At 42.4% G+C, this 27676-nt stretch overlaps 1 protein-coding gene across 3 annotated transcripts in view; it reads left to right on the forward strand.

The window, feature by feature from the left end:
• G3BP2 (G3BP stress granule assembly factor 2) overlaps positions 1–15369 on the forward strand; it is a 48975-nt gene extending 33606 nt beyond the window's left edge. For all 3 annotated transcript variants that reach the window (XM_068232917.1, XM_068232900.1, XM_068232908.1), the window contains exons 10-12: positions 5207–5335; positions 11268–11386; positions 12536–15369. In XM_068232917.1, coding sequence (XP_068089018.1) covers positions 5207–5335; positions 11268–11386; positions 12536–12805 — 518 coding nt within the window. In that variant the 3' untranslated portion in view covers positions 12806–15369. The remainder of the gene's footprint in view (positions 1–5206; positions 5336–11267; positions 11387–12535) is intronic.
• Positions 15370–27676: the final 12307 nt, after the last annotated feature.

Consider the following 27676-nt stretch of genomic DNA (forward strand, 5'->3'; position numbering starts at 1 on the left):
AACCGCAGGTGTCCTGATCCCAATGCACTGCAACGGAACAGTTTGCATTGTGTGCAGAGCGATACAAGAATCTGCAGTGTGCTGCAGATTCTCGTACAGCCGCATCTGCCCGCCGTCCCCTCTATACACTCCGCATCTACCGATGTGGAAGTGATGCGATGCAGCTAGGTAGCCGCACTCGCATCACTCCGCAAATGGAAAAGGGCCCTTACAGGTTGTTCCAGGGACCAGTTTTATCCTGCTCAGCTTCGGCTGCTGAAACTTGTTGCCTCCTCAGGTCCTCTTGCCTTCCTAGAGACACTTCAAGCTGTGGTATGGCTGAAGCCTGAATCCCCTGCAAACCGCAGGACCCCCACCTCTACTGGCCCCTGATCCTACATCAGTGACAGAGCTGTATGAAGGGAGAAGATCCAACAGCATTCCTCTGGGCAGGGCAACAGCATGTGGAGGTTGGGCAGAGCCAGCCAGGAGTCTGGTGAATACTAATGAAGATTGGTGGGACACACCCGTAGCTCTTCAGTCCTGTGAGTCCGCAGCAGAGGGGAGTGTGTTAGAAAGAGTATCTGCCATTCCAGTGTACAGTGCTACTGCCCCTTTGTTTGATGCCTGAATTACCATGATGAAAACCTGAATCAAGTAATACAGGCAGCAAACTCTAGGGGGCAGCAGCACGGTACACTGGAATAGCACACTTTCTCACACTCTGCCTCTGCAGCTTACTCCCAGGATGGAAGAGCCGCGAGTCTGCATTCTGCCACTCTTTATTAATAATCTCTGATGTATGGCTCTGCCTCCTCTGCATGTGCTGCTGATGGGAGAGCCATGACAGCCTGGTGGTCACCATAATCTGGCGCGAAGCACCTGGCTAAAAGGGCTTTGGGAGGACACTGGCAATAAATAGCTTTTGTGGACAGTCATCTTAATACCAGTTTTTTTTTTTTCTGTAGTGCTGACCTGTCTAATTTTAAGGCACTCACGTGAGAATATATGGAAATTAAGAAAGTCAGAGCACATGGACTGTGTGCTTGTTCCCAGTGGTGATTTACAAAGTATTAGCCAATCAACCAGCATAACTTAAAAGAAGCCAGAGATTAAGGACATAAAAGAATTTATATGTACTTGGGGCTTCTTCCAGGCCATTGGCTATCTTGCCATCCTCCCGGGCCACCTGTATTCTCCCTTAAGTTGCTGTGTACTATAAATGCGTGACTCTATCATGTGGGCAGCCCACCACCCTCCTGGCGATGGGGGCACGCGGCTGGGCCGACCTGGCGGCGACTGAAGGGTTTACTGGGGCGAATTGATGCGGTGAGGGAGCCAATAGCGTAAGGGGGTGAAAGAAGCCCAGGTTGTAGTTGCTATAGATTTGGATTTGCCCAAATTACAATTGACGTGGTAGGAGGATTGACATCTTATTGATCATTTCTTTTTTGCACTATATCAGTTGCTGTCAGTTATAACTGAATGGACAACTGGTGTGCAAGACCATGTTCTTTCACACTGCACGCTGAAAAACTGGAGCTTTATTGCAATGCACTGCTATGTAACCACTGATCAGTTAAAAGGCATCAGTGTATAGTGTAAATGAGACCTTATGCTCATTCTGCTCTGCTGTAATTGGTGAGGGACCTGCTGCTCTATCAAGTCAGTAGAATCATTTGTTGATAAACTCGTACCTATACTATGTGGGCCTGAAGTAACGGCGACAGATCAACCAGTTCCTTTACTACTATGTACTTGAAGTAACTAATCTGTCAATTTCTGTTAATCTCTTCCCTCGTGTGGGCACAGCAATGAGTTTAAAAGGTGTGTAAGAGGTGTCTTGGCTTCACAAGACAACACACAAACCAGTTCTTATGCCTCTGGGTACCGGCTGCCTAACCCCCCTTAAAGGGAATCTTAACTGAGGGGTATGGATGTTTCCTTTCAAACAATACCAGTTGCTTGGCAGTCTGCTGATCTTTGGCTGCAGTAGTGGCTGAATCACACACCTGAAACACTCATGCAGCTAATCCAGTCTGACTTCAGTCAGAGCACCTGATCTGCTGCATGCTTGAGGGGCTGTGGCTAAAAGTATTACAGACACAGGTTCAGCAGGAGAGTCAGGCAACTGGTAGTATTTTAAAAGGAAAAATCCACAGTTTAGGTTCTGTCACGGAACAGCCGTGAGAAACGCGGGCGAATTGGAAGGGGCTGCGCAGTTCAATTTCTGATCGCTGTCTGACTAAATTTGTGCAGCCATTACAGGAATCAGAAATTGACATTCCTGTTTTTTTAAAAGTACAAGTTTTTCTCCTCTGCCCTGATGTAGATGCAGGATGTCTTTTGATGTGTTAATTAGCTTAGAATGTTTATCTTTCATTACCTCTCTAGTCACCAGCTGGGGACTCTATTCACAGAAGGCTTCTCTCCCCAGCAGGGGGCTACTCCAAACCTATGTTCCCCCCCCCAGACTTCTTGGCACCGATGAATGGCCAATCTGAAAGCCTGGGTGGTATGATTTCCTGTCGGCATACGAAAACCGAATATCGCACAGCTATGAAATTCATATAGTCTTATTCGGTAAAATCTGGCCATCGTGCTGATATGAAATTCATTGTGAAGGCCCGTTCGGTTAAGGAGTTATGGACCCCTCTGTAACCATACGCCCTAACACCCGCATCCAAGGTATCATATTAATCGGTAGGTTCTGGGGATCGAGAATATGTAATTGTTATTTGTGTGCCGGCCGCGTAGGTCGGTCTAGAGAAATGTCAGGGTTATGGGGCTTGTGAGAGCCCCTGCCCAGATGTGATTACCATAGTCCGGCCCGGGCGCCGACTCTGGAAGCCCGCCTCTGAAAGCAGCTCCATTAAAAGTACATGAGCTGCCCGGGCTAGGGAGTCTTCCAAATTCCACCTTCCTGAGAGCACATTGCCAGCCAGAGGACACATGGTTGGCGGCCATCTTGATCGGCCATCTTTGCTGAAACTGAGCAAAGGACATCTTCCATATTGCTTGGATTTTAAACTTTGCTGAACTGAACAAAAGGAACTCTACAAGTTTTCCCACTAAAGGACATCTTTCCAGGAACTAAGTATTTTTTCTCCCTTCTTTTATTTTTCATACTGGCTATTACTGTTTTAATAATTGTTGATTTTAATAATTGTCTGTATATATTAATTTTTTATATTGCTTTCAATAAACCGACGCTATCGTCAGTTGTTGTTCTAGCTACCCTATTATTCAGCATACACAGAAACTGATCCCAGGTCTCTGAAGAGACGCTACTATTGTTTGTTGTTGGCTAGACAGAATACAGCGTGTTTTAACTGTTTTTATTTGTAGATCTAGGCACAGACAGTCGGCGGGCTCCTCTGTCCCATGGTAACGGAGGTGGTGGCAGTTATACCCTGGAATAGTGTGTAAAGTTGTAATTACCGTACCTCACAGGCTCCCTTCTGGTTGGTCTGCGGCCAATTCCCAACGGTTCCTGCGCATTGACTGCGACCAGAGTTCGCACGATCCGTGCGCTGGCACCGTTTGGAAGGCCATTTGTGGTCTGACCACTAGGGCTCTTGTGACAGGTTCCCTTTCGAGGACCAGGCCATTTTACATGGGGTGGGGGTGTCAGGCAAGGTGAGTCCTCGTCCTCTTCTTCCCCTCAGAGTGCCGCTGCCAATAGTGATCACTACGATCGGCCATCAATCGTAGTGATCATGTGATCAGGAGCCAATCGCGATGGCTCCTGATCACTGAGGGGAGATGTCAGCTGTCACATGACAGCTTAATCTCCTCCCTGCGCGGTCCCCAGAAGGTTAATTTAAACAGCATTTATTGAAGCACTAAAATAACACTTTCAGTGGGTGATCCCAATTCATCAAGTCATAAAATTGTGCTGTACTAGAAATTCAATAAGGGCCCAAATTCCTTCTTTTACTACCAAATTAACCTTAAATTCATAATAGTGGTCATTTAAAATAAAACATTTAGTGTGTGTCTCTGTCTGTCTCTTGAAGTATCATGAAACCAAGGAGAAGCTGTCTTGGGAAATTTTCTTTAGCCACTTCATGCCATGGGCTGATGTGTTCAGATGCATGCATATGTGCTTAAAGAGACTCTGTAACAAAAATGTCATCCTTTTTTCTACTATCCTACAAGTTCCTAAACCTATTCTAATGTGCTCTGGCTTACTGCTGCACTTTCTACTATCACCATCTCTGTAATAAATCCACTTATTTTTCCCCTGTCGGGTTTGTCGCCCTGTCTGGAAGGCTGCCAACTCTTCAGTGTTGTTGATCTGTTATGCACGCCCCCCCCCTCCAGGCCCCCTCTATGCACACTCCCGTGTGTGTTATTTACATTAGGCAGCCTCTGCTCTCGTCGGTGAGAGAAGAGAGCCTCCTTTTACAAGCTGGATAAATCATCCTCTGTTAGGCTGTGAAAGGAGCTGGGCTGTCACATGCTGAGGAATTACAGATACCGGAGCTGTCTGCAGGAAGAAACAATCAGCCTGTCGCTCTTCAGTGGATAGGAGCTGCAGGGGGAGGAAAGTAAACGCACAAACGATCTCTTGAGATTCAAAAGAAAGGCTGTATACAGCCTGCTTGTGTATGGATGTATTTTCTATGTGTGGACATACTGTACATCAACCTACTTCTGGTTTTGGTGGCCGTTTTGTTTGTTTATAAACAAACTTCTTAAAAATGTTTTGACTACTTTTAAGGCGGCGGGGAGTGGCGAAATTGTGACAGAGGGGAATAGGAGATGTCTGTTTCTCAACATTTTATTGGTATGTACCCCTTTTAAAACCCTGAACTCACCAAGTACCCCCTAGCATAATGAACATTATCACAAGTACCCCTTGACAAATATATATTTAATCATAATACATGATAATTGGTTTGAAACTATTTCCAAGCATTTACTACTGATTTTAATTAACTAAAATGCTAATTTAGTGTTGTTTAAATAAGATTAATTATTTTCTAAAACTCTAAATTTGTTGTTCTTGGTTAAGTATATCAAGCCCGAGTACCCCCTGGAACCATCAGAAGTACCCCCTGGGGTACGTGTACCACACGTTGAGAACTCACTGGCATGTTTACTTTTATGCGATTTTAACAATACAGATTCTCTTTAAGCAGAATAGCAGGATTATGAATGTAATTTTTGCAGGGAGTCCTTAAACAAGAATTGTCTAATACGTTTCATTTTTCAATGACAGGACGGGGAGAGACAGATCAAGGTGAAATGGATAACCGCAGAATGTTTAGGTACCCTGACAGCCACCAGCTCTTTGTTGGCAATTTGCCACATGATATTGATGAGAGTGAACTGAAAGAATTTTTCATGAGTAAGTAAATGCTCAGAACAATCTATGTGAAGTATCCACTATTTTCGTAGAGCAGGTGATGGCTTTTGTGAAAGTGTTTTGCTAATAAAATATTCCTTTGGCCCCAACATTGACTGTTAAAAGAGCATGAGCTCTGCAGTTTGGATTCCGCATTCCAAATAACTCACCCTTGTTGCCGCCTATAGCCGATGCATTCCACGTTGTTCAGTTGCATTCCACATCACTCCTTCTTCGTTCCGGGACTGGAGGAAGTATTGGAGAGACAAAATGTGGCGTGCAGTGAAGTTAACTCTTCCTGCCCAAGCCACAGATTTAACCTCCTTAGAGGTAATCCCGAGCTAGGGTCAGGAAACAGCAGCTAAAAGCGGTAATCCCGACCTCTGATTGGGGTAGCTGCCGGGAGGTCTGTGCAGATTATAGCACGCAACGGGTGGTTTTACATACGTCTGCTGCCATTCTTCTTCCTCTCCTCCGGGGCTCTGCATCCTGCTGGTGAGATCGCATGACGACAGCAGGCAATTACACTTTAGAGTTGAAGCGCCACCCGGAGGATGAAGGCACAACTGCAGCGCAGGAGCCAGGGAGGTGAGTGGTTACTGGAACTGCTGCAGATATCCCTGGCAGCATGATTTTTTTTCCAGGATTTAGGGTCTGAAAGGCTGCAAAAAATTGCGCCACTTTTCGACCCTAAAATCCGGAAAGAATCGACCGACAAGGGGGTTAAAGGCTCTGTTTTGTTCAGAATGTAGAATTCAAACTGCGGAGCTCATTCCTTATATTAAAGCAGACCTGAATTCAGAACGTCCTTGCTGCTCTAAAAGATAAGCAACAGCATAATGACCTTTAAAGAAAAACATTTTTGTTACAGCTGATAGAACAAAATTACTCCGCACTGTTTCTACTTCCTGATTCATGGAAGCAGACCTATTAACATCCTGTGCTTTCAAATGAGCTTATCTGCCATGACAGTCATGTTGACACAGGGAGAGAACAAATTACAACTTGTGATTAGACACATATGAGGGGAAATTAAATGGGCTAAACTCGCTACGTACAGGGTGCATTTCTCTGTTTTCCTTCTGCCCTGTGCAACAGTTCAGGTCAACTTTAACCACTTCACCACTGAGGGGTTTTACCCCCTGAGCACCAGAGCAATTTTCACCTTTCAGCGCTCCTTCCATTCATTCGTCTATAACTTTATCATTACTTATCGCAATGAAATGAACTATATCTTGTTTTTTCCGCCACCAATTAGGCTTTCTTTAGGTGGGACATTATGCCAAGAATTATTTTTTTCTAAATGTGTTTTAATGAGAAAATAGGAAAAATGTGGGGAAAAAAATAATTATTTTTCAGTTTTCGGCCATTATAGTTTTTAAATAATGCATGCTACTGTAATTAAAACCCATGAAATTTATTTGCCCTTTTGTCCCAGTTATAAAACCATTTAAATTATGTCCCTATCACAATGTTTGGCGCCAATATTTTATTTGGAAATAAAGGTGCATTTTTTTCAGTTTTGCGTCCATCCCTAATTACAAGCCCATAGTTTATAAAGTAACAGTGTTATACCCTCTTGACATAAATATTTAAAAAGTTCAGTCCCTAAGGTAACTATTTATGTATTTTTTTTAATTGTAAATTTTTGAATTTTTTTTTTTTATTACAAAAAAAAAAAATGGGGAGTGTGGGAGGTAATGAGTTAATTTTTTGTGTAAAAATCATTTATTTGTATGTGAAAAATTGTGTAGGGTGTAGTTTACTATTTGGCCACAAGATGGCCACAGTAACTTTTTGTTTTAATGCGACCTCCAAGCTTCCTTCCGGAAGCTTGGAGGAAGTATAAGGAGGCTGGACACGTGAGTTTTTTCTCACAATGATCGCGCTGCCCATAGGAGAGCAGCGGATCATTGTGGGGCTTAGATCAACGAACGGGAATGGATTTTCCCGTTCATTGATCTCCGGGCGGGCGGCGGCGTGTTTACTAGCGGCGGGCGGCGTGTTTATGAGCGGGAGCGCGGACAGCGTCGGGAACGCGGAAAGTACGGATTTCTCCGTCCCTGGGGGTTAAAGGATGGAAAAAGGGACGGAGAAATTCGTACGGGCGGGGGTAAAGTGGTTAAATAGGGATGAAGGTAGTAGATACCGTGTTTCCCCGAAAAATAAGACACAGTCTTATATTCATTTTTGCTCCAAAAGATGTGCTAGGGCTTATTTTCAGAGGAGGTCTTATTTTTTTTAAGGGAAACACTGGTAGTTTTCCTATACAAAATGTGTATATACTGCATGCCATGCTGAAACCCAAGCACCATGTACAGAGCTTGTGGTTTGCAGGTATTGGCTTTCACTTACAAGAAATTGATTCTGCTGATCATGTGGGTAAGAGTATATTTCTTGTAGGCAGGGAACTCTGTCAGGCTCCCCAGAACTATGATAGGATAAACTGTGTCTTGGGAAGAGGTGAAGTGCTGCTGATGCTTATCACGACAGATCAGGAGGGCTGGCTCCAACAAAAACACAAATTGCCTGACACACATATACAGGGCTGTAGAACTCACATACTGCTGCTCTCCTGTATCCAGGCTTTGTATAGAGCGTGACTTGCTGGTGTCATGTGGGCTGCTGCTAGGGCTTACATTCTGGGGATGTCTTATATTTCAAGCATGCTAGGAATTCCTGCTAGGGCTTATTCTCAGGGGATGTCTTACTTTAGGGGAAACACGGTAGTCTGCAGGAACAATAGTAATACTTGGGTTAATGTTGATGTTTAAGAAATGTTTTTCTGGCTTACTCTTAAGAGCTTCCTCCTTTATCAACAAACTGCTTTCAGGTGTTTGCTCGGAGAAGTAGGCATCTCAATCCTTTCTTTGGGCCTGATCTATTTGCACAGTTCTTGCATTGGGTGTGTGGCATAGTGATATTTTGGACACATTTCTTGTATGGCCTTGAAGAGGTACCTGGCCTTGAGCTTTTTGAGGTTTGTAGGAGTGGTAGTATATAACACTTGGTAATCTTGTACCAATGGGGGACATATTTATTTTTCACTACAGTCTGTTCATGCACTCTAGAGGCAATGGTACAAAGCAACTTGCTGCCAAAATCGTCATTCAGTTTGGTTCCAGAAACTTGTCTGGTGATGTTCACAAAATTTAGACCAGAAAGTGAAGCGCTAAGCTAATATTACACTTTAGTTTGGCATTTAATAACTCTTGTTTAAAGTGTAACTGTCAGGCATAAAATCAAAAATCAATTATTTATTTTTACCTGGTAAACAAGTAATAAGGATACTAACCAGGCAATCCAAAAGTTAAAAATCACTATTACTTGTTGATAAATGATCATTCCCCAGTTTACCTGACTCTTATTTGGTACATCTGCCGTACAAAGGAAGTTGCAGGGCATGCTGGGTTGTCCTTTTTTGCTTATCTACTTTCCCCTCAGACTGATTGGCTGAAGCCTCTTTCCCTCCTGTTTCCCCTCCCACACCTCTGTTCCTCTCTGGCCAATATTTCTCATGCAGAGCTGTGTGGGAGTGCCTAAAGATTGGGGGAGGGCAGGCAATGCATACACAGTCAGGCAGAGGAGAGTAAGGGAGGAAATGACATCAGCATTGGCTTCAAGATATACACAGTTAAAATGGAAAATCCTAAGAAGTGAGATATTTCTACGGTGCATGCGCGGCTGTTGCACGGCCATGCTAGTGAGTAGCCCCGATGTGGAGGGGGGACATCAGAGCACAGAGGGAAGCCTCAATAGAATCTGAACAGTTCTCCCTTTAGTTAAATAACTACTACTAAACCGTACTAAAATGCAAAGCCAGTGGGACATTTTTTTAGAGGGTATAGAAAAGAATTGCCCCTTCAAAAATTGAAAAAAATAAATCCTTTATTATGCAGTATTAAGTGAAGATGCACAGCTGCATCAAATATTTGTGTGCAACTTATTATTAAGTGTTTTATATTGCTCCTAGATATTCTGCAACGCTGTACAGGGTATATAGTCTTGTCACTCATAAAAAATAGCAACAATTTAGAAAAACAAAGGTAACAGAATATCTTTAAAAGTGCCCATATATGGAGTGATGCATGGGCAGATAGACCGTAAGGCAGATCGCTCTCTGATGGGATCTTCTTGGCGAGATCTGTTGCCTGCCCATACACCGCAAACCGATTCATGATAGATGTCAGCATGAAATGTATCTGGAATCAGCCTTGCAATGCCTTCTGCCTGGGGTTAAAAACGGCAGCCCACTAATGGCCACGGGTATTGCAAAGAAAAAAAGTGACTATTTTAAAGAGGTTGTTTCTTTCTGTAGCCACTAAATGTGTAAATATTATTCTTCCTTCTACTGACGTGGAAGGATGCAATTTGTAGTGCAGGGCTTGTTACCAGCCACATTAATATTTTGTATCTGAATTGCTCTTGCATATTTTTCACAACATTTTACAGAGTATATTAACACACGGGCACACAGAAGAGACACAGAGGGTTGCAGAGGCAATGGAAATGGGCACATCGGGACAGAAGTGACACAGGTTGGGGCACAGAGGGAGGTACAGTGGATAGAGATGTTGCAGTACTTGAGAACAAATTCAGGTTAAGAACAAGCCTACAGTTCCTATCTTGTTTGTTAACCAGGTGCTACCTGTACTTTGCTGTCACAGTTATGTGACCAGACCCCTTATGAATTTATCCAGCATTTTTCCTGTATCTGAAAGTAATCCATTTGTTCTGTCCATGGGGCTGAGTGACAGGCCAGACTTTTTAATTGTGCCTGCCCTTTTGTCCCTCACTTAAAGTGACTCCGAGCTCATCTAAAAAATAAAAGTTGAACTCACCAGGGGCTTTCTCCAGCCCAGTGGTGGTCGGGAGGTCCCACGCCGGCGTCCTGGCTCCTCTCCTTCTCCCCGCTCCGGGATGGCTGACAGGCTGCAGCCTGGGCGACACTCTCCCGAGTGTTGGGCTGCTTCTTCCGCATATGGCGCGGATTACGTCACACGCCGGCCGCCTCGCGTCATCACGGCGGCCGGCGTGAAAGTACTGCGCATGCGCGCTTTAATCTCGCATGCGCAGTACTTTCACGCCGGCCGCCGTGATGACGCGAGGCGGCCGGCGTGTGACGTAATCCGCGTCATATGCGGAAGAAGCAGCCCGACACTCGGTAGAGTGTCGCCCGGGCTGCGGCCTGTCAGCCATTCCGGAGCGGGGAGAAGGAGAGGAGCCAGGACGCCGGCGTGGGACCTCCCGACCAGCACTGGGCTGGAGAAAGCCCCTGGTGAGTTTAACTTTTATTTTTTAGATGAGCTCGGAGTCCCTTTAAGGTGGCCATACATCTAGCGATTTGGCTATACGATTGACCATTCGTTTTGATCATTTCATAGAATCGAGTGTGTTCCAGAATTCCCAGTCCATAAAAGCTGGCTGATATGTGGAATCGACCAGCTTAGTTGATTGAGTAGGATGCAAGATATTGGTCAACCACACAGGAATAGGCTACTGTTCACATGTCATTCGATCGACTCTGAATCGATTTTGCGTTCAGAGCATGGAGACACAACATTGGTCAGATTGAATGTGAAGGTGAGTAGTTTGTAGTGTGTGGGTCACTAGTCGATCGGCTTTTGATTAACCATACTGGAGTCTATTCCTTAATAAAGTTGATCGCTTTGTCCTTTGAATCAGAATTGCTAGATGTATGGCTAGCTTTAGCTGCTCCCACTGGCAAACAATCACTAGACCAATGCCTGGTAATCACCAGTATCGAATGTCTAGTGATAATGGGAGCGACTTGATGAAGCACAAAGGTGCAGGCAAAAGTTACAACTCTGGTCTCAGTGTCCATTCATAAACAGTAGGGCACAGGATCACCTTAAGTCAGTCTAGTATTTACTTGGTTTAACAGTCATCTCATACAGTTGTTTGTTTGTTGCAGGTTATGGGAACGTGATGGAACTTCGGATTAATACCAAAGGTGTTGGCGGCAAATTACCAAATTTCGGATTTGTTGTTTTCGATGATTCTGAACCTGTTCAGAGAATCTTGTTAGCAAAGGTATGCACACATATTTTATTATTAAACAAAGATCTGCTTACAAACTTCTGCTTCTTTGCCTACTTGAGAAATCGGGTTGCCAACCTAAGTGCAAAATGATGAAGGGAGGGGGGTTACATAATGGGTAGTATTTTAAGGCAAACAGACTTAGAGACTCTGAAGCGAAAATAAATCTCGCTTCAGAGCTCAGTTAGCAGGGGCACGTGTGCCCCTGCTAAACCGCCGCTATCGCGCCGCACAAAGGGGGTCCCTTCACCCCCAAACCCACCCCAGCACGACTTGGTCGTGCATTTGGTCGCTCCTGGAGGCAGGGCTAACGGCTGCAGCCCTGCCTCCAGTCGCGTCTGTCAGCGGCGCATCGCCGCCTCTCCCCCGCCCCTCTCAGTGAAGGAAGACTGAGAGGGGCGGGGGAGAGGCGGAGATACGCGCTGGCAGACGCGCGTGGGGCAGGGCTGCGGCGGTTAGCCCTGCCCCAACCAGGAACCGCTCCCCCGCATTACGGAGGGGGATTTGGGGGTGAAGGGACCCCCGTAAAGCCGCGCTATAGCGGCGTTTTAGCAGGGGCACACATGCCCCTGCTAACTCTGAGGTCTGAAGCGAGATTTATTCTCGCTTCAGTCTCTCTTTAAGCTACTGTAATATGGGACATCCTTATAGGGGAGCACCGGGGGGGGGGGGGGGGGGGGGGAGCTGAAGGGACATAACATGAAGGCATAAGAAATGCATCCTGCACATTATAGCAAAGTGTGTTGCATGAAATCATTTTATGTGAACATTTCCTACTGATTTTTGTACATATACGTTACTGTTAGCGGCAGGAACATAAGAGGTGTCCTGCTGTGAGGGTATCTACAATAGCTGCTCTTTGCTGGATATTATTTAGTTCAGCTGCAGAGTATGGTGCTAATATTAGGTGGGGTTACTTTCCTGTAATTACACTAGATTATGAACTCAAATGACCATGAACGACCATAGTATTGCTATTTTTTTCTGAGTTGCTTGCAGATTGTATTCCGCTTGCAGGCAGTGTTTTGCCAATTCTTCTTAATACCCTGGACTTCTGTTGACAGATTGGTTTACATATGTATGGCGTTATGAACATGTAAACCATGAAATGTTAAGAAATAACAAGATCTTTGATTTTTGCAGCCAATTATGTTCCGTGGTGAAGTCCGCTTAAACGTTGAAGAAAAAAAGACAAGGGCAGCCCGTGAAAGGGAAACTCGTGGCGGCGATGACCGAAGGGATATCCGCCGTAGTGATCGTGGTGCAGGAGGGCCACGTGGAGTCATTGGTGGTGGAATGATGCGTGATAGGGATGGAAGGGGACCCCCTCCAAGGGGTGGGATGGCACAAAAGCTCAGCACAGGAAGAGGATCTGCACCGATGGAGAACCGTTTCACTGGTCAACGCCGCTGAATATAAGTCATTAATACAAAGTTAACCCTACAGTGGTACATTATTCGTCGTGTTTGCATTCTTGTTAATTTTAGCTTTGGAATGTGACACAGCTCTTAATTTTTTTTTTTCTTTTTTTTTTTTCCTCCCCCATAATTTCTTTGATGTGAAGACATCTTTTTGCTTGCACTTAAAATTGAAGTGATTTTTTTTTTTTTTTTTTTTCTAAGCAGGAATTAAGTTAATTTATAGATCCCGAATTAGAAATTTGGAAGGATTGAGATGACCATTAGCACTGCAAGTAATTATGTGGACACTGGAGGCTCATGTCCTAGTAGAATTTTCAAGTATTATGGTTCCTCCATTGGAAACAAAATAGTGCAATGTTGCCTCCTCTCCCTTTTTTCTATTTTTTATTTTTAATACTTTTTGGCATAAAGAGAACTAACGGTTAAGCTCTTGGTAAATGCATGAACCCTATCAAAAAGTTCTTTCTCTGGAAGTAATTTAAAATCTGAGCATAATCAGAATCAATCGGAACACTTTTTTCCAGTTCTTCAAAGAGTATCATCAGAAGTGGTCTAAAGTTTCATACGTGAGTTTTTGCACTTGCCCATCCAAGATACTCCCATGGCAGACTCCTTATCTAACTTTACCCTGCCAAGACCATCCCTGTTTTTTCAGCTTTGGACAGAACACAACAAAATGACAAATTGTACGCAACTGTATTTAGTTCTCTGGTAATGTAATACGCATGATGGTGCCTTCTATGAATACATCATTCCAGTCTTGCTGGTGATTTTGTACAGTGAATGGGTTACTGTGCTGCAAAGCCAAACTGCTTCTGTACATTCAAGAACCATTGAAAAGCCTGCCTAACCAAACTGCAGTATCTGTACATTAGTTGTTTTTTTTTTTCTATATTTTTTTTTTTTACTTTTTCTTTTGCTATGGTCCACCTCGAATGACAGTTGGTATTTGCTTACCAATGTGGGGAGCTACAGTATGTGGAAAAGACTAATGGTCATGTCTGTGTATTCCGAGCCCTAGCTGTAACTCTCTAAAGTGCATATAAAGTGAATGATCTGTACATGGTGCCCAGCAAATGTTTAGTTGCACATATAACATGTTTTATGTCTCTCTGGTCCTGGAAGTAGATGATGTTCTTCATTGCTCCTAGAAGTGGCTGACAGCTCTAAGTGTATGCACTTTACAGTCTCATACAGGGTTCTTTATCTTGAACTAGTTTTCCCCCTTTTTTGCACAATTACTGGGAAAACCGACCTGAAATCTGCCACTGCTGTAAGCCTAGGAGAGGATTTCAGTTTCTTCAACTCCTTCGCCCCACCTCCCCCTCCTTTTTTACCTACCTTTCCACCCATTTATTGTTTTATGTAGATCTGGAATTTTTGGAATGCCTCATCTTCAAAGCTCCACCTGCCTAGAAGTGTACATTCCCGGGAGTCTACAAATGTAGCAGAAGATACTGACCAGCCTGGTGTAGTGAACTGCAATGTTCTACAGGAGAAAGTGTGGACACTTAAAGCTGCCTCTGGAAGTGTGGGAAACTCTTATGAAGTCCATACTAGCAACCATGCATATGGAGTAACATGCTGCTTTTTGATTTATGCAACTGTTTGCTGAGCCTCCTCTGAAACTGATTGTGCACAAAAGTATTTTCCCCCAGTTCAATAGATAAAATTTAACTCCTGCATACATCCGTTTTTTTTTTTTGTTTTTTTTTTTTAATCTTTCCATTGTATTCCATCTTTTTTTGTTTTTTCACTTGAGGTCTTCTGTTTTTGATAGCAAGTCTTGCACTATTTCATACATTTCTGGGACACAGATTTCTCATGGTTATAATTTTATATATACATATATATATTTTGTGTTATAAAAGTTTTACATTTGCAATCTGTTACCTGGAAGTATTGTACTTGAATTCCCTATAATAACAGCAAAACCTTGGACTGGGTTTTATTGTCATTCCAATGTATACACGGGAAGTTTGCCAGCAGTTCTGTTTTTATTTCCTTCTTTTACTTTCTTTTCTTTTTGTTTTGTTCCCCTTACTGTTGAACTCTTGTCATAACCTGAACTGTTGTGGCAAACTGAATGGGACTAAGACAAAGTGTAACAAACCACACTAGAGGAGCATCAGAGCCATTAAGCTTTCAAGTCTGCTTCATGTCTGAATATCTTGAATAAACATACATCTGAGATGTTTACTTGGTGATTTGTTCACCTACTTTACTGTGTACATTAAGTGTTATTGTCTTAAACTTTCAGTAAATGTACCTCATCCAACATGGCTGCAGTTTTCCTTTTCATTAGTGTGTTGGGCAGATAATTTGTTGTAGTACCCTCTAATTGCACTTCTGTTTCAGCACAATTGGCGTACTAGTATTACCTAGCTGTAGAAAGACAGTGGTGAATGATTTGCCATCCTTATTGCTGTAATGTGTTTACCATTATGCCAGTAGAAACCAGGCTTTTCTTTGGATCGCGGTTTTACTTTGGTTTTCATATATCTGAATGTGTTGAAACTAAAACCTTCAACAATAAACTACTGATGTCTACAGCAATGACTGATCTCCATACTTAAATTTCCAGGCTTATATTTAAGCCCGTTCTGTGTGAATACTTCAGTTTCTGTTTGTTTCTACTTCATAATACTACTGTTGGTTATTTTCAAACCAAAAGTATTTGTTTTTGATTTTGTCCTTCTTCTGTACTTGAAATAAAATGTTCACAACATGCAAATAATGGAAGTCTGGAATCGCATGTTATCTCACACAATAGTAATGTACATATGAAGTTTTAGCTGGCAGGCCAAAGTCTTATTCCGGGACTGTCACTGTACATGGTGTATAAACCATACCAGGTTACCATCAGCGAAACTGTTTAAAAAAAAAAAAAAAAAAAAGTTCTAAATGTATAGGCTGCTAAAGTATTAATGTACTTGCTTTCTGTGAAACACAAGTTTGGTCCTACTCCATCCACCTCTATTCCTTCATATTGGTATTTTATTTTTATGGTTGGCTTCACTGATCTGTAAGACAGTTAAGGAGCTCAACTCATTCCATTTGCTTTTGTATTGCTCAATCTGTATCTCTGGAACTGGAGTCAATCCATGTCAAATCAACACCTCTTTTCAGACCTCTCAGATATTGTTTAGATGTTAGTACTATGCCCATACAAAGTAAGGGCCGGTTCAGATGGATGGCTTCCAGTGCCCCATTTTAGCCAATGCTAAATGTTTTCCTGTTTCTTGGCAAAAAAGCTTTGGCATCTGTTCCTGTCCTTGTGTTTTTAGCCCTTGGAGGGATGCAGAACTGCACGCTGCGCTAGACACTTCATGCAAATTCAAACGTTGCACTTGCACAATCGAGGGTTAACACTGAGATGAAGGCTTCCATTGATCTCGATGTGGGACACAGTGGACCCTGGCACTAAGTGTCGTGGCCAGCAACCGTCTGTCTAAATCAGCCCTAATACAGAGTTATTGTGCCTTAGGCTAGTTTTTTTTTTTTTTTGCCTTTGAGATGCAGCCTTTCAAGACCACCCTGGAAAATGCTTGACATCTAGATATTATTTAATTTTGCTATAGTTTCCCCCACCCCTTTCACCTCCAGTCTTCCTCCAGTCTCTGCTTCTCCCCAGCGCCTTCTTTACTCTTCTTTCACCAGATGCCTCTGTGGCTTAATGCATGGGATAGACACTAGAGGCCTCTAGTGGTCAGTGTCCCTAGTGTCTGTCCCTTGTATTACAGCCCACATACACCTGGGGACACGGAAGTGAAGAAGATGGAGTGGCTGGCAGGGAGAAGTGGAGACCTGGGCCACTTGTGGCCAGGTGAGAATCATTCAGCCCGGTGGGCAGACTGAAATTGAAAATCTGTGTGTAGTGTATGGAGGGAATTAAGCAGGTCCCTCTCTGATCAGATGATGATTGTAAAGGGATTTGCTGGGTATAACAACCAGTGTATGGCTACACGATACCATTTTCTGACAGATTTGCTGTAAGATTGATTATTTCCAACAGGTCTGATCTAGGTTCTGATCGATTTTCCATAGGAGTGAACAGAAAATCGATTGGAAATCATATCGTACCTTTTGGAAATGATCGATCTGACAGTAAATCTGTCAGAATTGTATTGTATGTACAGATTTTCTACACTCTGTTATCTAACGCAATTAGTGGCCAAACGCAGCAGGATCTCTCTCTCTCTCTCTCTCTCTCTCTCTCTCTCTCTCTCCCCCCAATAAAGAGTAGCTAAACAAGTTTAGTGTATTATGTCTAACTGTAATTCTACTTTAAGACCAATAGATTCCAGGGACTCAAAAGCTTCAAGCCAATTCTTTCAGCTAAAACTTGATCACCCATACCGGGTTTTCTTCCTCCTTCTATATCCCATACTTTCCAAAATCTTTTAATTTTCTTTCTGTATTTTGAGAATCTTATTTTGTGAAGGGTGCCAAAACAAGTGGTTCAGCTAGGTCAACCGCTGTGTGTCAACAGTATATTGGGAACTGTGGTGTAGGGCAGGCATATGTACTGCCTGATGTCAGTATGATGATGTGGTCAAGGTAAGATTTTTTACTTACAGCAGCACAGTTAATTTTCAAAATCAAACATTCCAGATGTGCTGTGAATCCTAATGCATGATGTTCTTTGTGTAGAATGTATCTCCCATTTACCGTACATATTTTGTCTCCAAACTGTCTTCCTATCAACTGCATAGTGAGATATCAACTGTCCTAAAACTTCAACCTGTACCTCCAGTTCACAAAACTGTTAAGTGGTGGGTGGGTGTTTTTGGCAAAAAAAAAATCAAAACTTATTATTTCTATATATCAAAATATAACATGTTCTACAAAAAAAGCACTACACTTGGCTATAGTTTTTGGTAAGGTGCTAACTAGTAACAATTTTGCAAAAATTAGATATTTTTAGATGAGCCTCCCACCCCACTCGATGTTTTTAACTTTTCAGCTTGAAATGAAGGGACATACAGAATTCCTGTTGTATTTGCTCATTTCTGTTTGTAAGAGCTACTTTTAAGCTATAATGCCAAAGTTTAGAAAAATATTGAGATGGAGGATCACCATTTCCTATCACCTCAACTCAATCAGGTGTAACTAATTACTTTCTCCATTGCATGCCAAACTATCTGGCCTTCCACATGGCATCAACTGTAATCCGTGGAGTTAAGCAAACAAGCAGCGATTCCTGGTGCTTAGAAGTCCTACTTTAAACTGATACTTAAATGGCAACTGGGTTGAGGTTTGTGGAGGCTGCCATATTTATTTCATTTTAAGCAATACCGGTTAGACAAAGCCATCGCAAAATATATCCTAGAACAGAAACTTAAGTCTCTGGGAGCTCTACATGGAGATATGTCTTTATGGACTCTCAAACAAATTCAAAGGGTCAAAGAGGAATTGCATAGGCTTCTAACACAAGAAACTACACGTGCCTTCTTGTGGTTAGGTAGAAAATATTTTCATCTAGCAAATAAATCTAACTGCTGACTAGCAAGGAAACTTCTCAGGAGGAAGAAAACAGAAAACAAAATCCTGCCACTAAGAGTACCCCAGGGAGGTTTCCGACTCATAATCCCAAACGTATAGCCTAGTTAGTCAAAGATTACTATCAATGCCTATATTAAAATGACAATTCATCCCAATTGGACAATATCAACAACTCCTTGAATTCTCTAAAACTACCCAAATTAAGCCAGGATCAGGTTGATCTGATGAGTGCTCTAATATCTCCAGATGAAATAATACAATTCAAAAATGACCAGCCCATAAAGCCCCTGGTTCTGTGGAATTCACCACCAACTATTTAAACAAAAAACGTAATCATATTCTTTCCCACTCTTAGCAACTTATTTCTCCTCTATTAGGGAGGGATTCCCCATACTCACAGAATCCAACATAGCCACCATAGTGGTTATCACCAAAGAAAATAAAGACCATACCTTATGCAAAAAATATAGACCAATATCTCTCATCAACGTAGACTACAAGATATTAAGTAAAGTGTTAGCTAATAGATTAAACTCCTTAATTGCTAAATTGATCTCACTATCAAATTGGCTTCATTCCAGCTAGACAAGGGCCCCAATAACATAAGTAAAATAAAAGACTTGGTTCAATAATCCATTAAATCTAAGAAACACTTACTGATTTTGGCTTTGGACATGGAGAAAGCCTTCGACTCCCTTAATTGTTTATACCTAATCAAATCATTGGAGACATTTGGATTCAGAGGCCCCTTCATGTCCATGCTTGAGGAATCTATATTCAAATCTCTCAACAACCACTCGCTCCTGTTTATGAACGGATTCATTTAAGATTGGGAGAGGAACCAGGTAAGGCTGCCCCTTATCTCCAGCTCTATTTGTGCTGGCCCTGGAACCACTTCTAGAACATATCAGAAATTATTTCTATTCAAGGCCCCACCTTGGAAAACTATTACTATAAATGCTGTGCCTTTGCTGATGACCTATTATTAACTATATCTAATCCACAGAAAGCTCTCTCCATAATTTCCAGATTAACATTTGGGAAAGTTTCGGGACTAAAGTGCAATCACAACAAAACAGAGGCTCGAACTATTGAGTTTACAGAAGCGGATTCCTCCCTGATTCAAAGCAATTTTCCCTACATTTGGAAGGAAAATTCACTGAAATATCTTGGGGTGAATATCATAAAGTCCATGCTCGGCCTTTATGCAGCTTACTTCCCTCCTCTCATTAAACAGATAAAAGAGAAATTGGTAAACTGGCAGAAAATACAAATTTCTTGGCTAGGGAGGATTAATTTTGTTAAAATGATCATCCTTCCAAAATTATTATATCTATTTAGAGAGCTTCCCATTCACATTTTTCAAAAATGGTTAACGTGAACCTCCAGACTAAAAATTCACTCAGCAGCACTGAAAAGGCCTGGTGTTTCTTTAACAGTTTCACAGCATCAGAACTTTGTTTCTCTTATACAAGCCTCATTTTTAGCTGCACAGAAGAAAACTGCCCGGGCATTTTCCCCCTGATGCTGTGCAAAGCATGATGGGATTTCTGATGATGTGGTTCTCGTTCTGCTGTTTTGGTGCAATTATTTATTTTTTTTACATTTTAAATTTGACTTTTGAAGCCTAGCGTGTGCAGCTGGGAGGGGTTATCAGGACACAGGACAATTGGAACTGTCTCATGTTCCCTGTCACCTCCTTTCAACCAAAAAGATGGCTGCCCCCATGAATCACAAACATTTGCCTGTTCTTTTAAAACAGGGTGGGTAAAAGATTATATTACCTATCTTTACTAATTAACATAACTAATGTAACTTAATGACAGTATGTTTGTTTACGCTGAAGTTCCCCTTTAAGCAGTTTTCCAAATCCAACCAGTTGGGGGGGGTATCTTTGGATGCAGTAGCAAGTATCTAGCGGCTTCATAATATTTAAAGAGATTAGGGACTCCCAGGCCTCCGGAGAGTATGCCTAGTCATAATTTTAAATGGAATTCTTTTTTTATTACTTGATATAAAAATGTAATTATGGCAGAGTTGAGGTTAAAGGGGAACTTCAGCCTAAACAAACATACTGTCATTAAGTTACATTAGTTATGTTAATTAGAATAGATAGGTAATATAATCTTTTACCCACCCTGTTTTAAAAGAACAGGCAAATGTTTGTGATTCATGGGGGCTGCCATCTTTGTCATGGGGGGCAGCCATCTTTTTGGTTGAAAGGTGACAGGGAGCATGAGACACAGTTCCAGCTGTCCTGTGTCCTGATAACCCCTCCCAGCTGCACGCGCTAGGTTTCAAAAGTCAAATTTAAAATTTAAAAAAAAAAAAAAATTGATCCAAAACAGCAGAACAAGAACCACAACATCAGAAATCCCATCATGCTTTGCACAGCATCAGGGGAAAAATGCCCGGGCAGTTTTCTTCTGTGCAGCTAAAAATGAGGCTTGTATAAGAGAAACAAAGTTCTGATGCTGTGAAACTGTTAAAGAAACACCAAGCCTTTTCAGTGCTGCTGAGTAAATTTTTAGTCTGGAGGTTCACTTTAATTGAAAAGGTCATCCTCCAAGACATACTATAACTTCACCACAGCATAAATCATAGTATTAGAAAAACCCTAGATTCCATCAACGTATCCCTAAAAATATGGAACAAACTGAAATTCAAATATAAGCTTTTTTTCTAAAATATCTATTCTTTCCTCCAGTTTTGGTAATCCAGACTTCCCTCAGGCACTGGCTCGCTATAAATTATCCTGGTGGATTTCCAGTAATAGATCTAATTAGAGATTGAGATATTATCTTTTACTTATCTGAAAGACTCCTTAAATATCCTGTTTAGAGAATTCTCCAATTACACTTTGATCTATGGATATATCCAGAACACAGGACTGCTACTTAAAGTGAATCTGAGATAAACTTTTACTCATTGCATAATTGTGTTCCTTTCATAGTTTATAGGGCATTCCTCAAGACAAATACTTTTTATGTTTTGTTTTAATACTCTAATTTACCTATAAACTAAACAAGCCTCGCCCACAGCTTTTTACAGTGCCTTGGCATTTGCAGACAGTAGCAAGGGCTTACAGGAGCTCAGTCTGGGCAGGAGGAGGGGGAGGTGTTACTACCCATTGATTTCAGAGGCGGAGGGAGGAGAAGAGGGGACTGAATTTACACAGAGGCAAGCTGATAGCATCTCGTGATAGCAGCCTGTGACAAACAGAACATGTCTGCCCTCATTGTATCACAGGAGGAAATAATCCTATTCTGGTGAAGCGGTTGCAGATCGATATGCTGTGTAAACTATCTAAACTTTAGGTAACATTTATAGACAAGTTACTTGTTATAGATAGTTTTTCATCTCTGATCCGCTTTAACAAAGTGCCAAACACCTATTGAGAATGCATTTCTCGAACACACACCTATACACAAAGCGATATCATTAATTTATAACCTTCTGGTCACTCCTAGTATCTGGCTTAAGACTTTCACGCAAAGGGTTTGGGAGGTAGACCTAGGTAAACCCCAAAACCAAGATGTTTGAAGTGCGTGTGAAATAACACTCTAAAATGTTCCTCCAACACTAATATCACCGAGACTTCTATTAAAGTTTTCCATAGCACCTACCTCACTCCTCTTAGGGTGCATACACACATCAGACCATAGTCTTTGGAAAATGAAAGATCACAAACCAATTTTACCCCCTTCCATGTAGTATGAACGCCATACCTACACAGTCTATTCTATTGAGCTGAACTCTCCATCAGATAGAAATCTTTGCAAGATGCTGCACACAAAGATGCTGTACACATTCAAAAGATCAGTATCTGCAAAAGATCTGTTCCTGCAAAATGCATTCATAGTCTATATCTGTAGATCCTCATACACACCTTGTTTAACAGACATTCATCTGCAGATCAGATCCACCAGGATGGATCTTCAGATCTGCAGATGATTGTCTGATCTGCAGATGAATGTCTGTTAAACAAGGTGTGTGTATGAGGATATTCAGATATCATAGACTATGAATGCATTTTGGAGGAACGGATTTTTTGCAGGAACAGATCTTTTGCAGATACTGATCTTTTGAATGTGTACAGCATCTTGCAAAGATTTGTATCTGATGGGGGAGTTCAGTTCAGAATAGACTGTGTAGGTATGGCTCTCATACTACATGGAAGGGGGTAAAATTGGTCTGTGATCTTTCATTTTCCAAAGACTATGGTCTGATGTGTGTATGCACCCTTAGAATATCTAAATATTCTCCCTCTATACTTCCTGGATGTTTCAGAGGATGTCAAGATGTACAGTAGGTAATTTCTGGCATCCTTGGTGGTCTTGCCTGATTGTTAAGGTAATACGGTCTAGATTGCATAGAATGCTTAGCATTTTATTTAATAAATCTATCAGCCCATGTCCAGTCAACATGCTTCTCAATGCGAAAATTGATAAATTATCCCAAATGGAAAATAAATTGCTAAGTTTGCCTCAGCAGTTAGAATATCCATCGGAGCCAAATGGCTTTCTAAAGAACTAGATTGGGGCCAAAATTCACTACATTTGCCAAAACGAATATCTTCCGAGTTGTATCCAGGACAACTTTAATACCTTTCCTGAAATATAGGAACCTTGGCTCATTTCTACGTATGGTTCTTACTCCTACTTATCAAGATTTGACAATTTCTTCATCATCTCAGACATTGCTTTTTTTTTTTTCTTCTTCTTCTTCTTCTTCTTGGATGCACCATTTTCAGATAATTTGAATGTCCGTGACCCCAACTATCTCTCTGGTTATTTTGTATAATTTTAGGATTGTATTTTCTGTATACTGCTTTGCATATCCTATTTGTTTACTCAATTGATATTTACTTTTCACTTCAATAACCCTCTGTTATGATTGTAGTGAAGCTTCGGCCAGTATGCACAGTTTATCTAAACTTTCAATAAAGATGTTTGATAGCAAAGAAAAAGTGTAGGTTTGTAAAAAGCAATACTGGTTGCCTGGCAGCCTTGCTCGTCTATTTGGCAGCAGTAGTGTTTGAATCACACCAGAAATAAGTATGTAGCTATTCTTGCCAGATCTGACAATGTCAGAAACACCTGATCTGCTGCATGCTTGTTCAGGATCTTTGGCTAAAAGCATTACAAAGGATCTTATTTATACTGAATCTAACACCCTCATTTGCTGTACCTGCTTTGAGTGCATGTTGTGTAATTTTGTCCATAATGCGGAGCTCTGCACATCTTTGCAAATAGCCAATTCGGGTACAGCCTCTGTCTGAAAGCTCTGCCAATTTCTCCTGCCCAAAATTAAAGAGAATCTGTATTGTTAAAATCGCACAAAAGTAAACATACCAGTGCGTTAGGGGACATCTCCTATTACCCTCTGTCACAATTTCGCCGCTCCCCGCCGCATTAAAAGTGGTTAAAAACAGTTTTAAAAAGTTTGTTTATAAACAAACAAAATGGCCCCCACCAAAACAGGAAGTAGGTTGATGTACAGTATGTCCACACATAGAAAATACATCAATACACAAGCAGGCTGTATACACCCTTCCTTTTGAATCTCAAGAGATCATTTGTGTGTTTCTTTCCCCCTTCTGCTCTCATGCACTGAAGTTTCAGGCTGCTCTTTTCTTCCTGCAAACAGCTTTGCCCTTGTCTGAATTTCCTCAGTATGTGAAAGCCCAGCCAGCTCAGAGGACACTTTATCCAGCTTGTAAAAGATACGAGAGCAGAGAGAAGCTGCATTAATCTAAATATCACACAGGCAGTCTGCAGAGAGGGGCCTGAAAGGGGGAGTTCATAGCAGAACCAAAACACTGAAGAACTTGGCAGCCTTCCAGACACTGGCCGACAAGTCTGACAGGGGAAAGATACATTGATTTATTACAGAGACTGTGATAGCAGAAAGTGTTGCAGTAAGCCAGAACACATTAGAATAGCTTTTGGAACTTGTAGGATGATAAAAAACAGGATGCAATTTTTGTTACGGAGTCTCTTTAATGTAATTATACTTTTTGGCTAGATGCATTCATGTGCTTCAACCTGCATTCAAATTTTTATATTGGGAATAGTACATAATTTGCATCTGATTTGCATTCAAGGCATGTATTTAGCCCCAGTGGGGCTCTGCATGCCTCTGTTGGCTTTCATTTCAGTTTGCAGCCTGGAGCGCTGTCACTTGTTTGAAGAAATGTGTATACCATTTATGATTAGCAGCACTAGAAAAAATTATGGTTTTATTGTTAGACCAGCAGCAGGTCTTCCCCGCAAGGGTCCGTCATCACCATGGGGAAGTCTAGTAGGGAATAATTTGTGCACATATTTATACTGAAGTGAACGCCCTCCTGTACCTATTTTGAATGCATGTTGTGTCATTTTGTCCATATTGTGGAGCTTAGCACATCTTTGAAAATAGCCAATTCGGGTACAGCCACTGTCTAAAAGCACTGCCAATTTCTCCTGCTACAAAACAGTCAAAGGATCAGCAGCATAGCCAGGCAACTGGTATTGCTTAAAAGGAAATACATATGGCAGCTTCCATAAACCCTCACTACTGTTGTCCTTTAAAGTAAACCTAAAGTCAGGAAGAAAAAATGAGTTTAACTCACCTGGGGCTTCCCTCAGCCCCCTGAAGCTGATCGGTGCCCACACTGACTTCATCAGATGTCCCTGGACCGGCCGGTGGCGACTTCCAGTTTTGCCTTCACCGGCCGACAGGCTGGGAACGCGAGTGATTCTTCGCGTTCCCAGCCAGAATATCGCCCCCTATGCTGCTATTGCAGCATAGGGGGCGCTATTCTGGCTGGGAATGCGAAGAATCACTCGCGTTCCCAGCCTGTCAAACCGGAAGTCGCCGCCGGCCGGTCCAGGGACACTATTGACAATACACTGGCATCACACCACCTCTCTCCGCCGCCCCCCGTGACAGTGGCGGGCTGAGAGAGTTTAAATAGTACCTCTTTGGATCTACTGCGTCCTCTTCTCGTATGCTTGGCCCAAATGTAGTAGGCATAGGGGGTGGAATAAAATAGAATACACTGATAAGGGATACTGCAAAGAAGCACTAAATTGGAGCTCAGAATAAAATTACAGGTCACCCGAAGCGAAAATAAACGAATGAAATAAACTATTGTATCTATCTTTCTTCTCCTAAAAATGACTTTTTAAGATATTTCACAGTTTTATTTTGTTTAAATCTACTTTTTAAGTTTTAACTGTTTTATTGTTTTTGCTCAATGACACATTCATTGAAGTATGCCAGAACTAAAATCTATGAGCTATTGACCCCTTTTATTTCTTTCCTGCTCTCAGAAGCCATTTTCTGCTAGGAAAGTGTTTTATAGTTGGAATTTCTTATCAGTGAGGGTCACACTGTAGTCACTTCCTGTCTGAGTGTCACTTCAGGTATCCTTGAATTAACTACCTTAACGGTATGACCACCGCGGTGGATTGCTCAGGCCCTAGTGGGCCGATTTTCACAAAAAATTTTTTTCAAACACGCAGCTAGCACTTTGCTAGCTGTGTGTTTGTACCGATCGCCGCTGCTACCCGCTGTGTTACAGGCCCCCCGAGACCCCTTGCGCAGCCTGGCCAATCACCGCCAGGCTGCGCTATGGGGTGGATCGGGACTCCCTCCAACACCATGACGTCATCCCGATCGTCGCCATGGTGACGGGGTAAGCCAAACAGGAAATCCCGTTCTGAACGATGGGAAGGGGTGGGGGGATGCCGCTGCACAGCGGCTATCGTGTAGCTAGCGCTAGGCTAGCTACATGATTTAAAAAAAAAATTTAAAAACTGCTGCGCCGCCACCCTGGCGATTTTAATAGAACGCCAGGGTGGTTAAGAATAGGCAGGCAATATGAGGGGCACATAGTGTGTAGTGTAATAATGAGTACTGTTATAGGGGAGAATTATATTGAGGGGGCTATAGCAAGAAACAATGTGCTACTGTAATAGGAAACATTGTAAGGAAGAAACTGAATTGGGGGGGGGGGGGGGGGGCTGGGGGAGGAACAACCAAGCTTTTACAATAAAGACCTGGGTGGCACGACAAATGCAAATGCCTTCTAACAATTACACCTTGCCACTATCAGTTGTGGGGATTCTCCCTTGCCCCACTGGAAAAAGATTGTAACTAATGTACATAGAGGAGCGCCAGCTTAACCCGCTGGGGACTGGCTGCCTAACCCCCCTTAAGGACCAGGGCATTTTACCTGCGGGGGGTGCGTTTACGGGGTCAGGCTGCTGGATCCCCAGTATAGTTAGCTAGGCATTAATGTCCCTATTATAGTAAGGTGTCCCCTGTATTGCCAGCAGCCTTTACCCACCTTCCTGGGTCCTGCGATGAGCAACTCTAGCCCCCTCCGCTCTTGCCAGCATCCCTGTTCGCACTGACATGACATAATCAAGCCGGGACCCGACATTTAAAGGGAACATTAACTGAGAGGGATATGGATGTTTCCTTTTATACAATACCAGTTGCCTGGCATCCTGCTGATCTCTATAGTTGCAGTAGTGGCTGAATCACACACCTGTAACAAGCATGCAGCTAATCCAGTCTGAGTTCAGTCAGAGAACCTGATCTGCATGCTTGTTCAGGGGCTGTGGTTGAAAGCAATAGAGACAGGATCAGCAGGAGAGTCAGGCCACTGGTATTATTTTAAAAGAAAAAATTCATATCCTTCTCAGTTTAGGTTCCCTTTAAGTCAGAGTGAGCTGAGATGCCGGGCAGAGCGGAGGCAGGCACCGGGGGAACCTCAGGAAGGTGAGTCCCGTCTTCTCCTTCCCCTCCTACCGCCTCTGCATAATAGTGATCACTACAATCGGCCGGCGATCGTAGTGATCAGTAGCCAATCGCCATGGCTCCTGATCACTGAGGGGAGATGTCAGCTGTCATATGACAGCTTAATCTGTTCTCTCGGGTGCACACAATCGCGTCGGAAGCAGCAGGTGGCGTAAATCCTACGCCGCATCAGAGTTTGACAGCCACGAGTGCGGCGTAGGATTTACTATCAGCGGTCTCCAGGAGGTTAAAGTAAACCTGAGATAAACATAAACTGAGATAAATAATTGTATTTATCCTCCTATTCCTAAAAATGACTTCTTTTTTTTTTTAGTATCTCCAGGCTTTGCTTTTACTAAACATTTACAAAGTAGGTTGAATGTATTACTTTCTCTCAACACTGGCAGCCTATTAAGTGTCCGTCCCAGAGTTAGAAAAAGGTCAATAGTTCATAAAAGTATTTTCTCCTCTCCTTGCCCTCAGAAGTTGTATTTTGCCAGGAAAATTTTTATGGCTGTAATTTGATTAGTTATCAGTGATGCTTACTTTGTTCCCAACAAAGTACTGA

Source organism: Hyperolius riggenbachi, chromosome 1, assembly GCF_040937935.1.
Source record: "Hyperolius riggenbachi isolate aHypRig1 chromosome 1, aHypRig1.pri, whole genome shotgun sequence".
NCBI classification, from domain to species: domain Eukaryota; kingdom Metazoa; phylum Chordata; class Amphibia; order Anura; family Hyperoliidae; genus Hyperolius; species Hyperolius riggenbachi.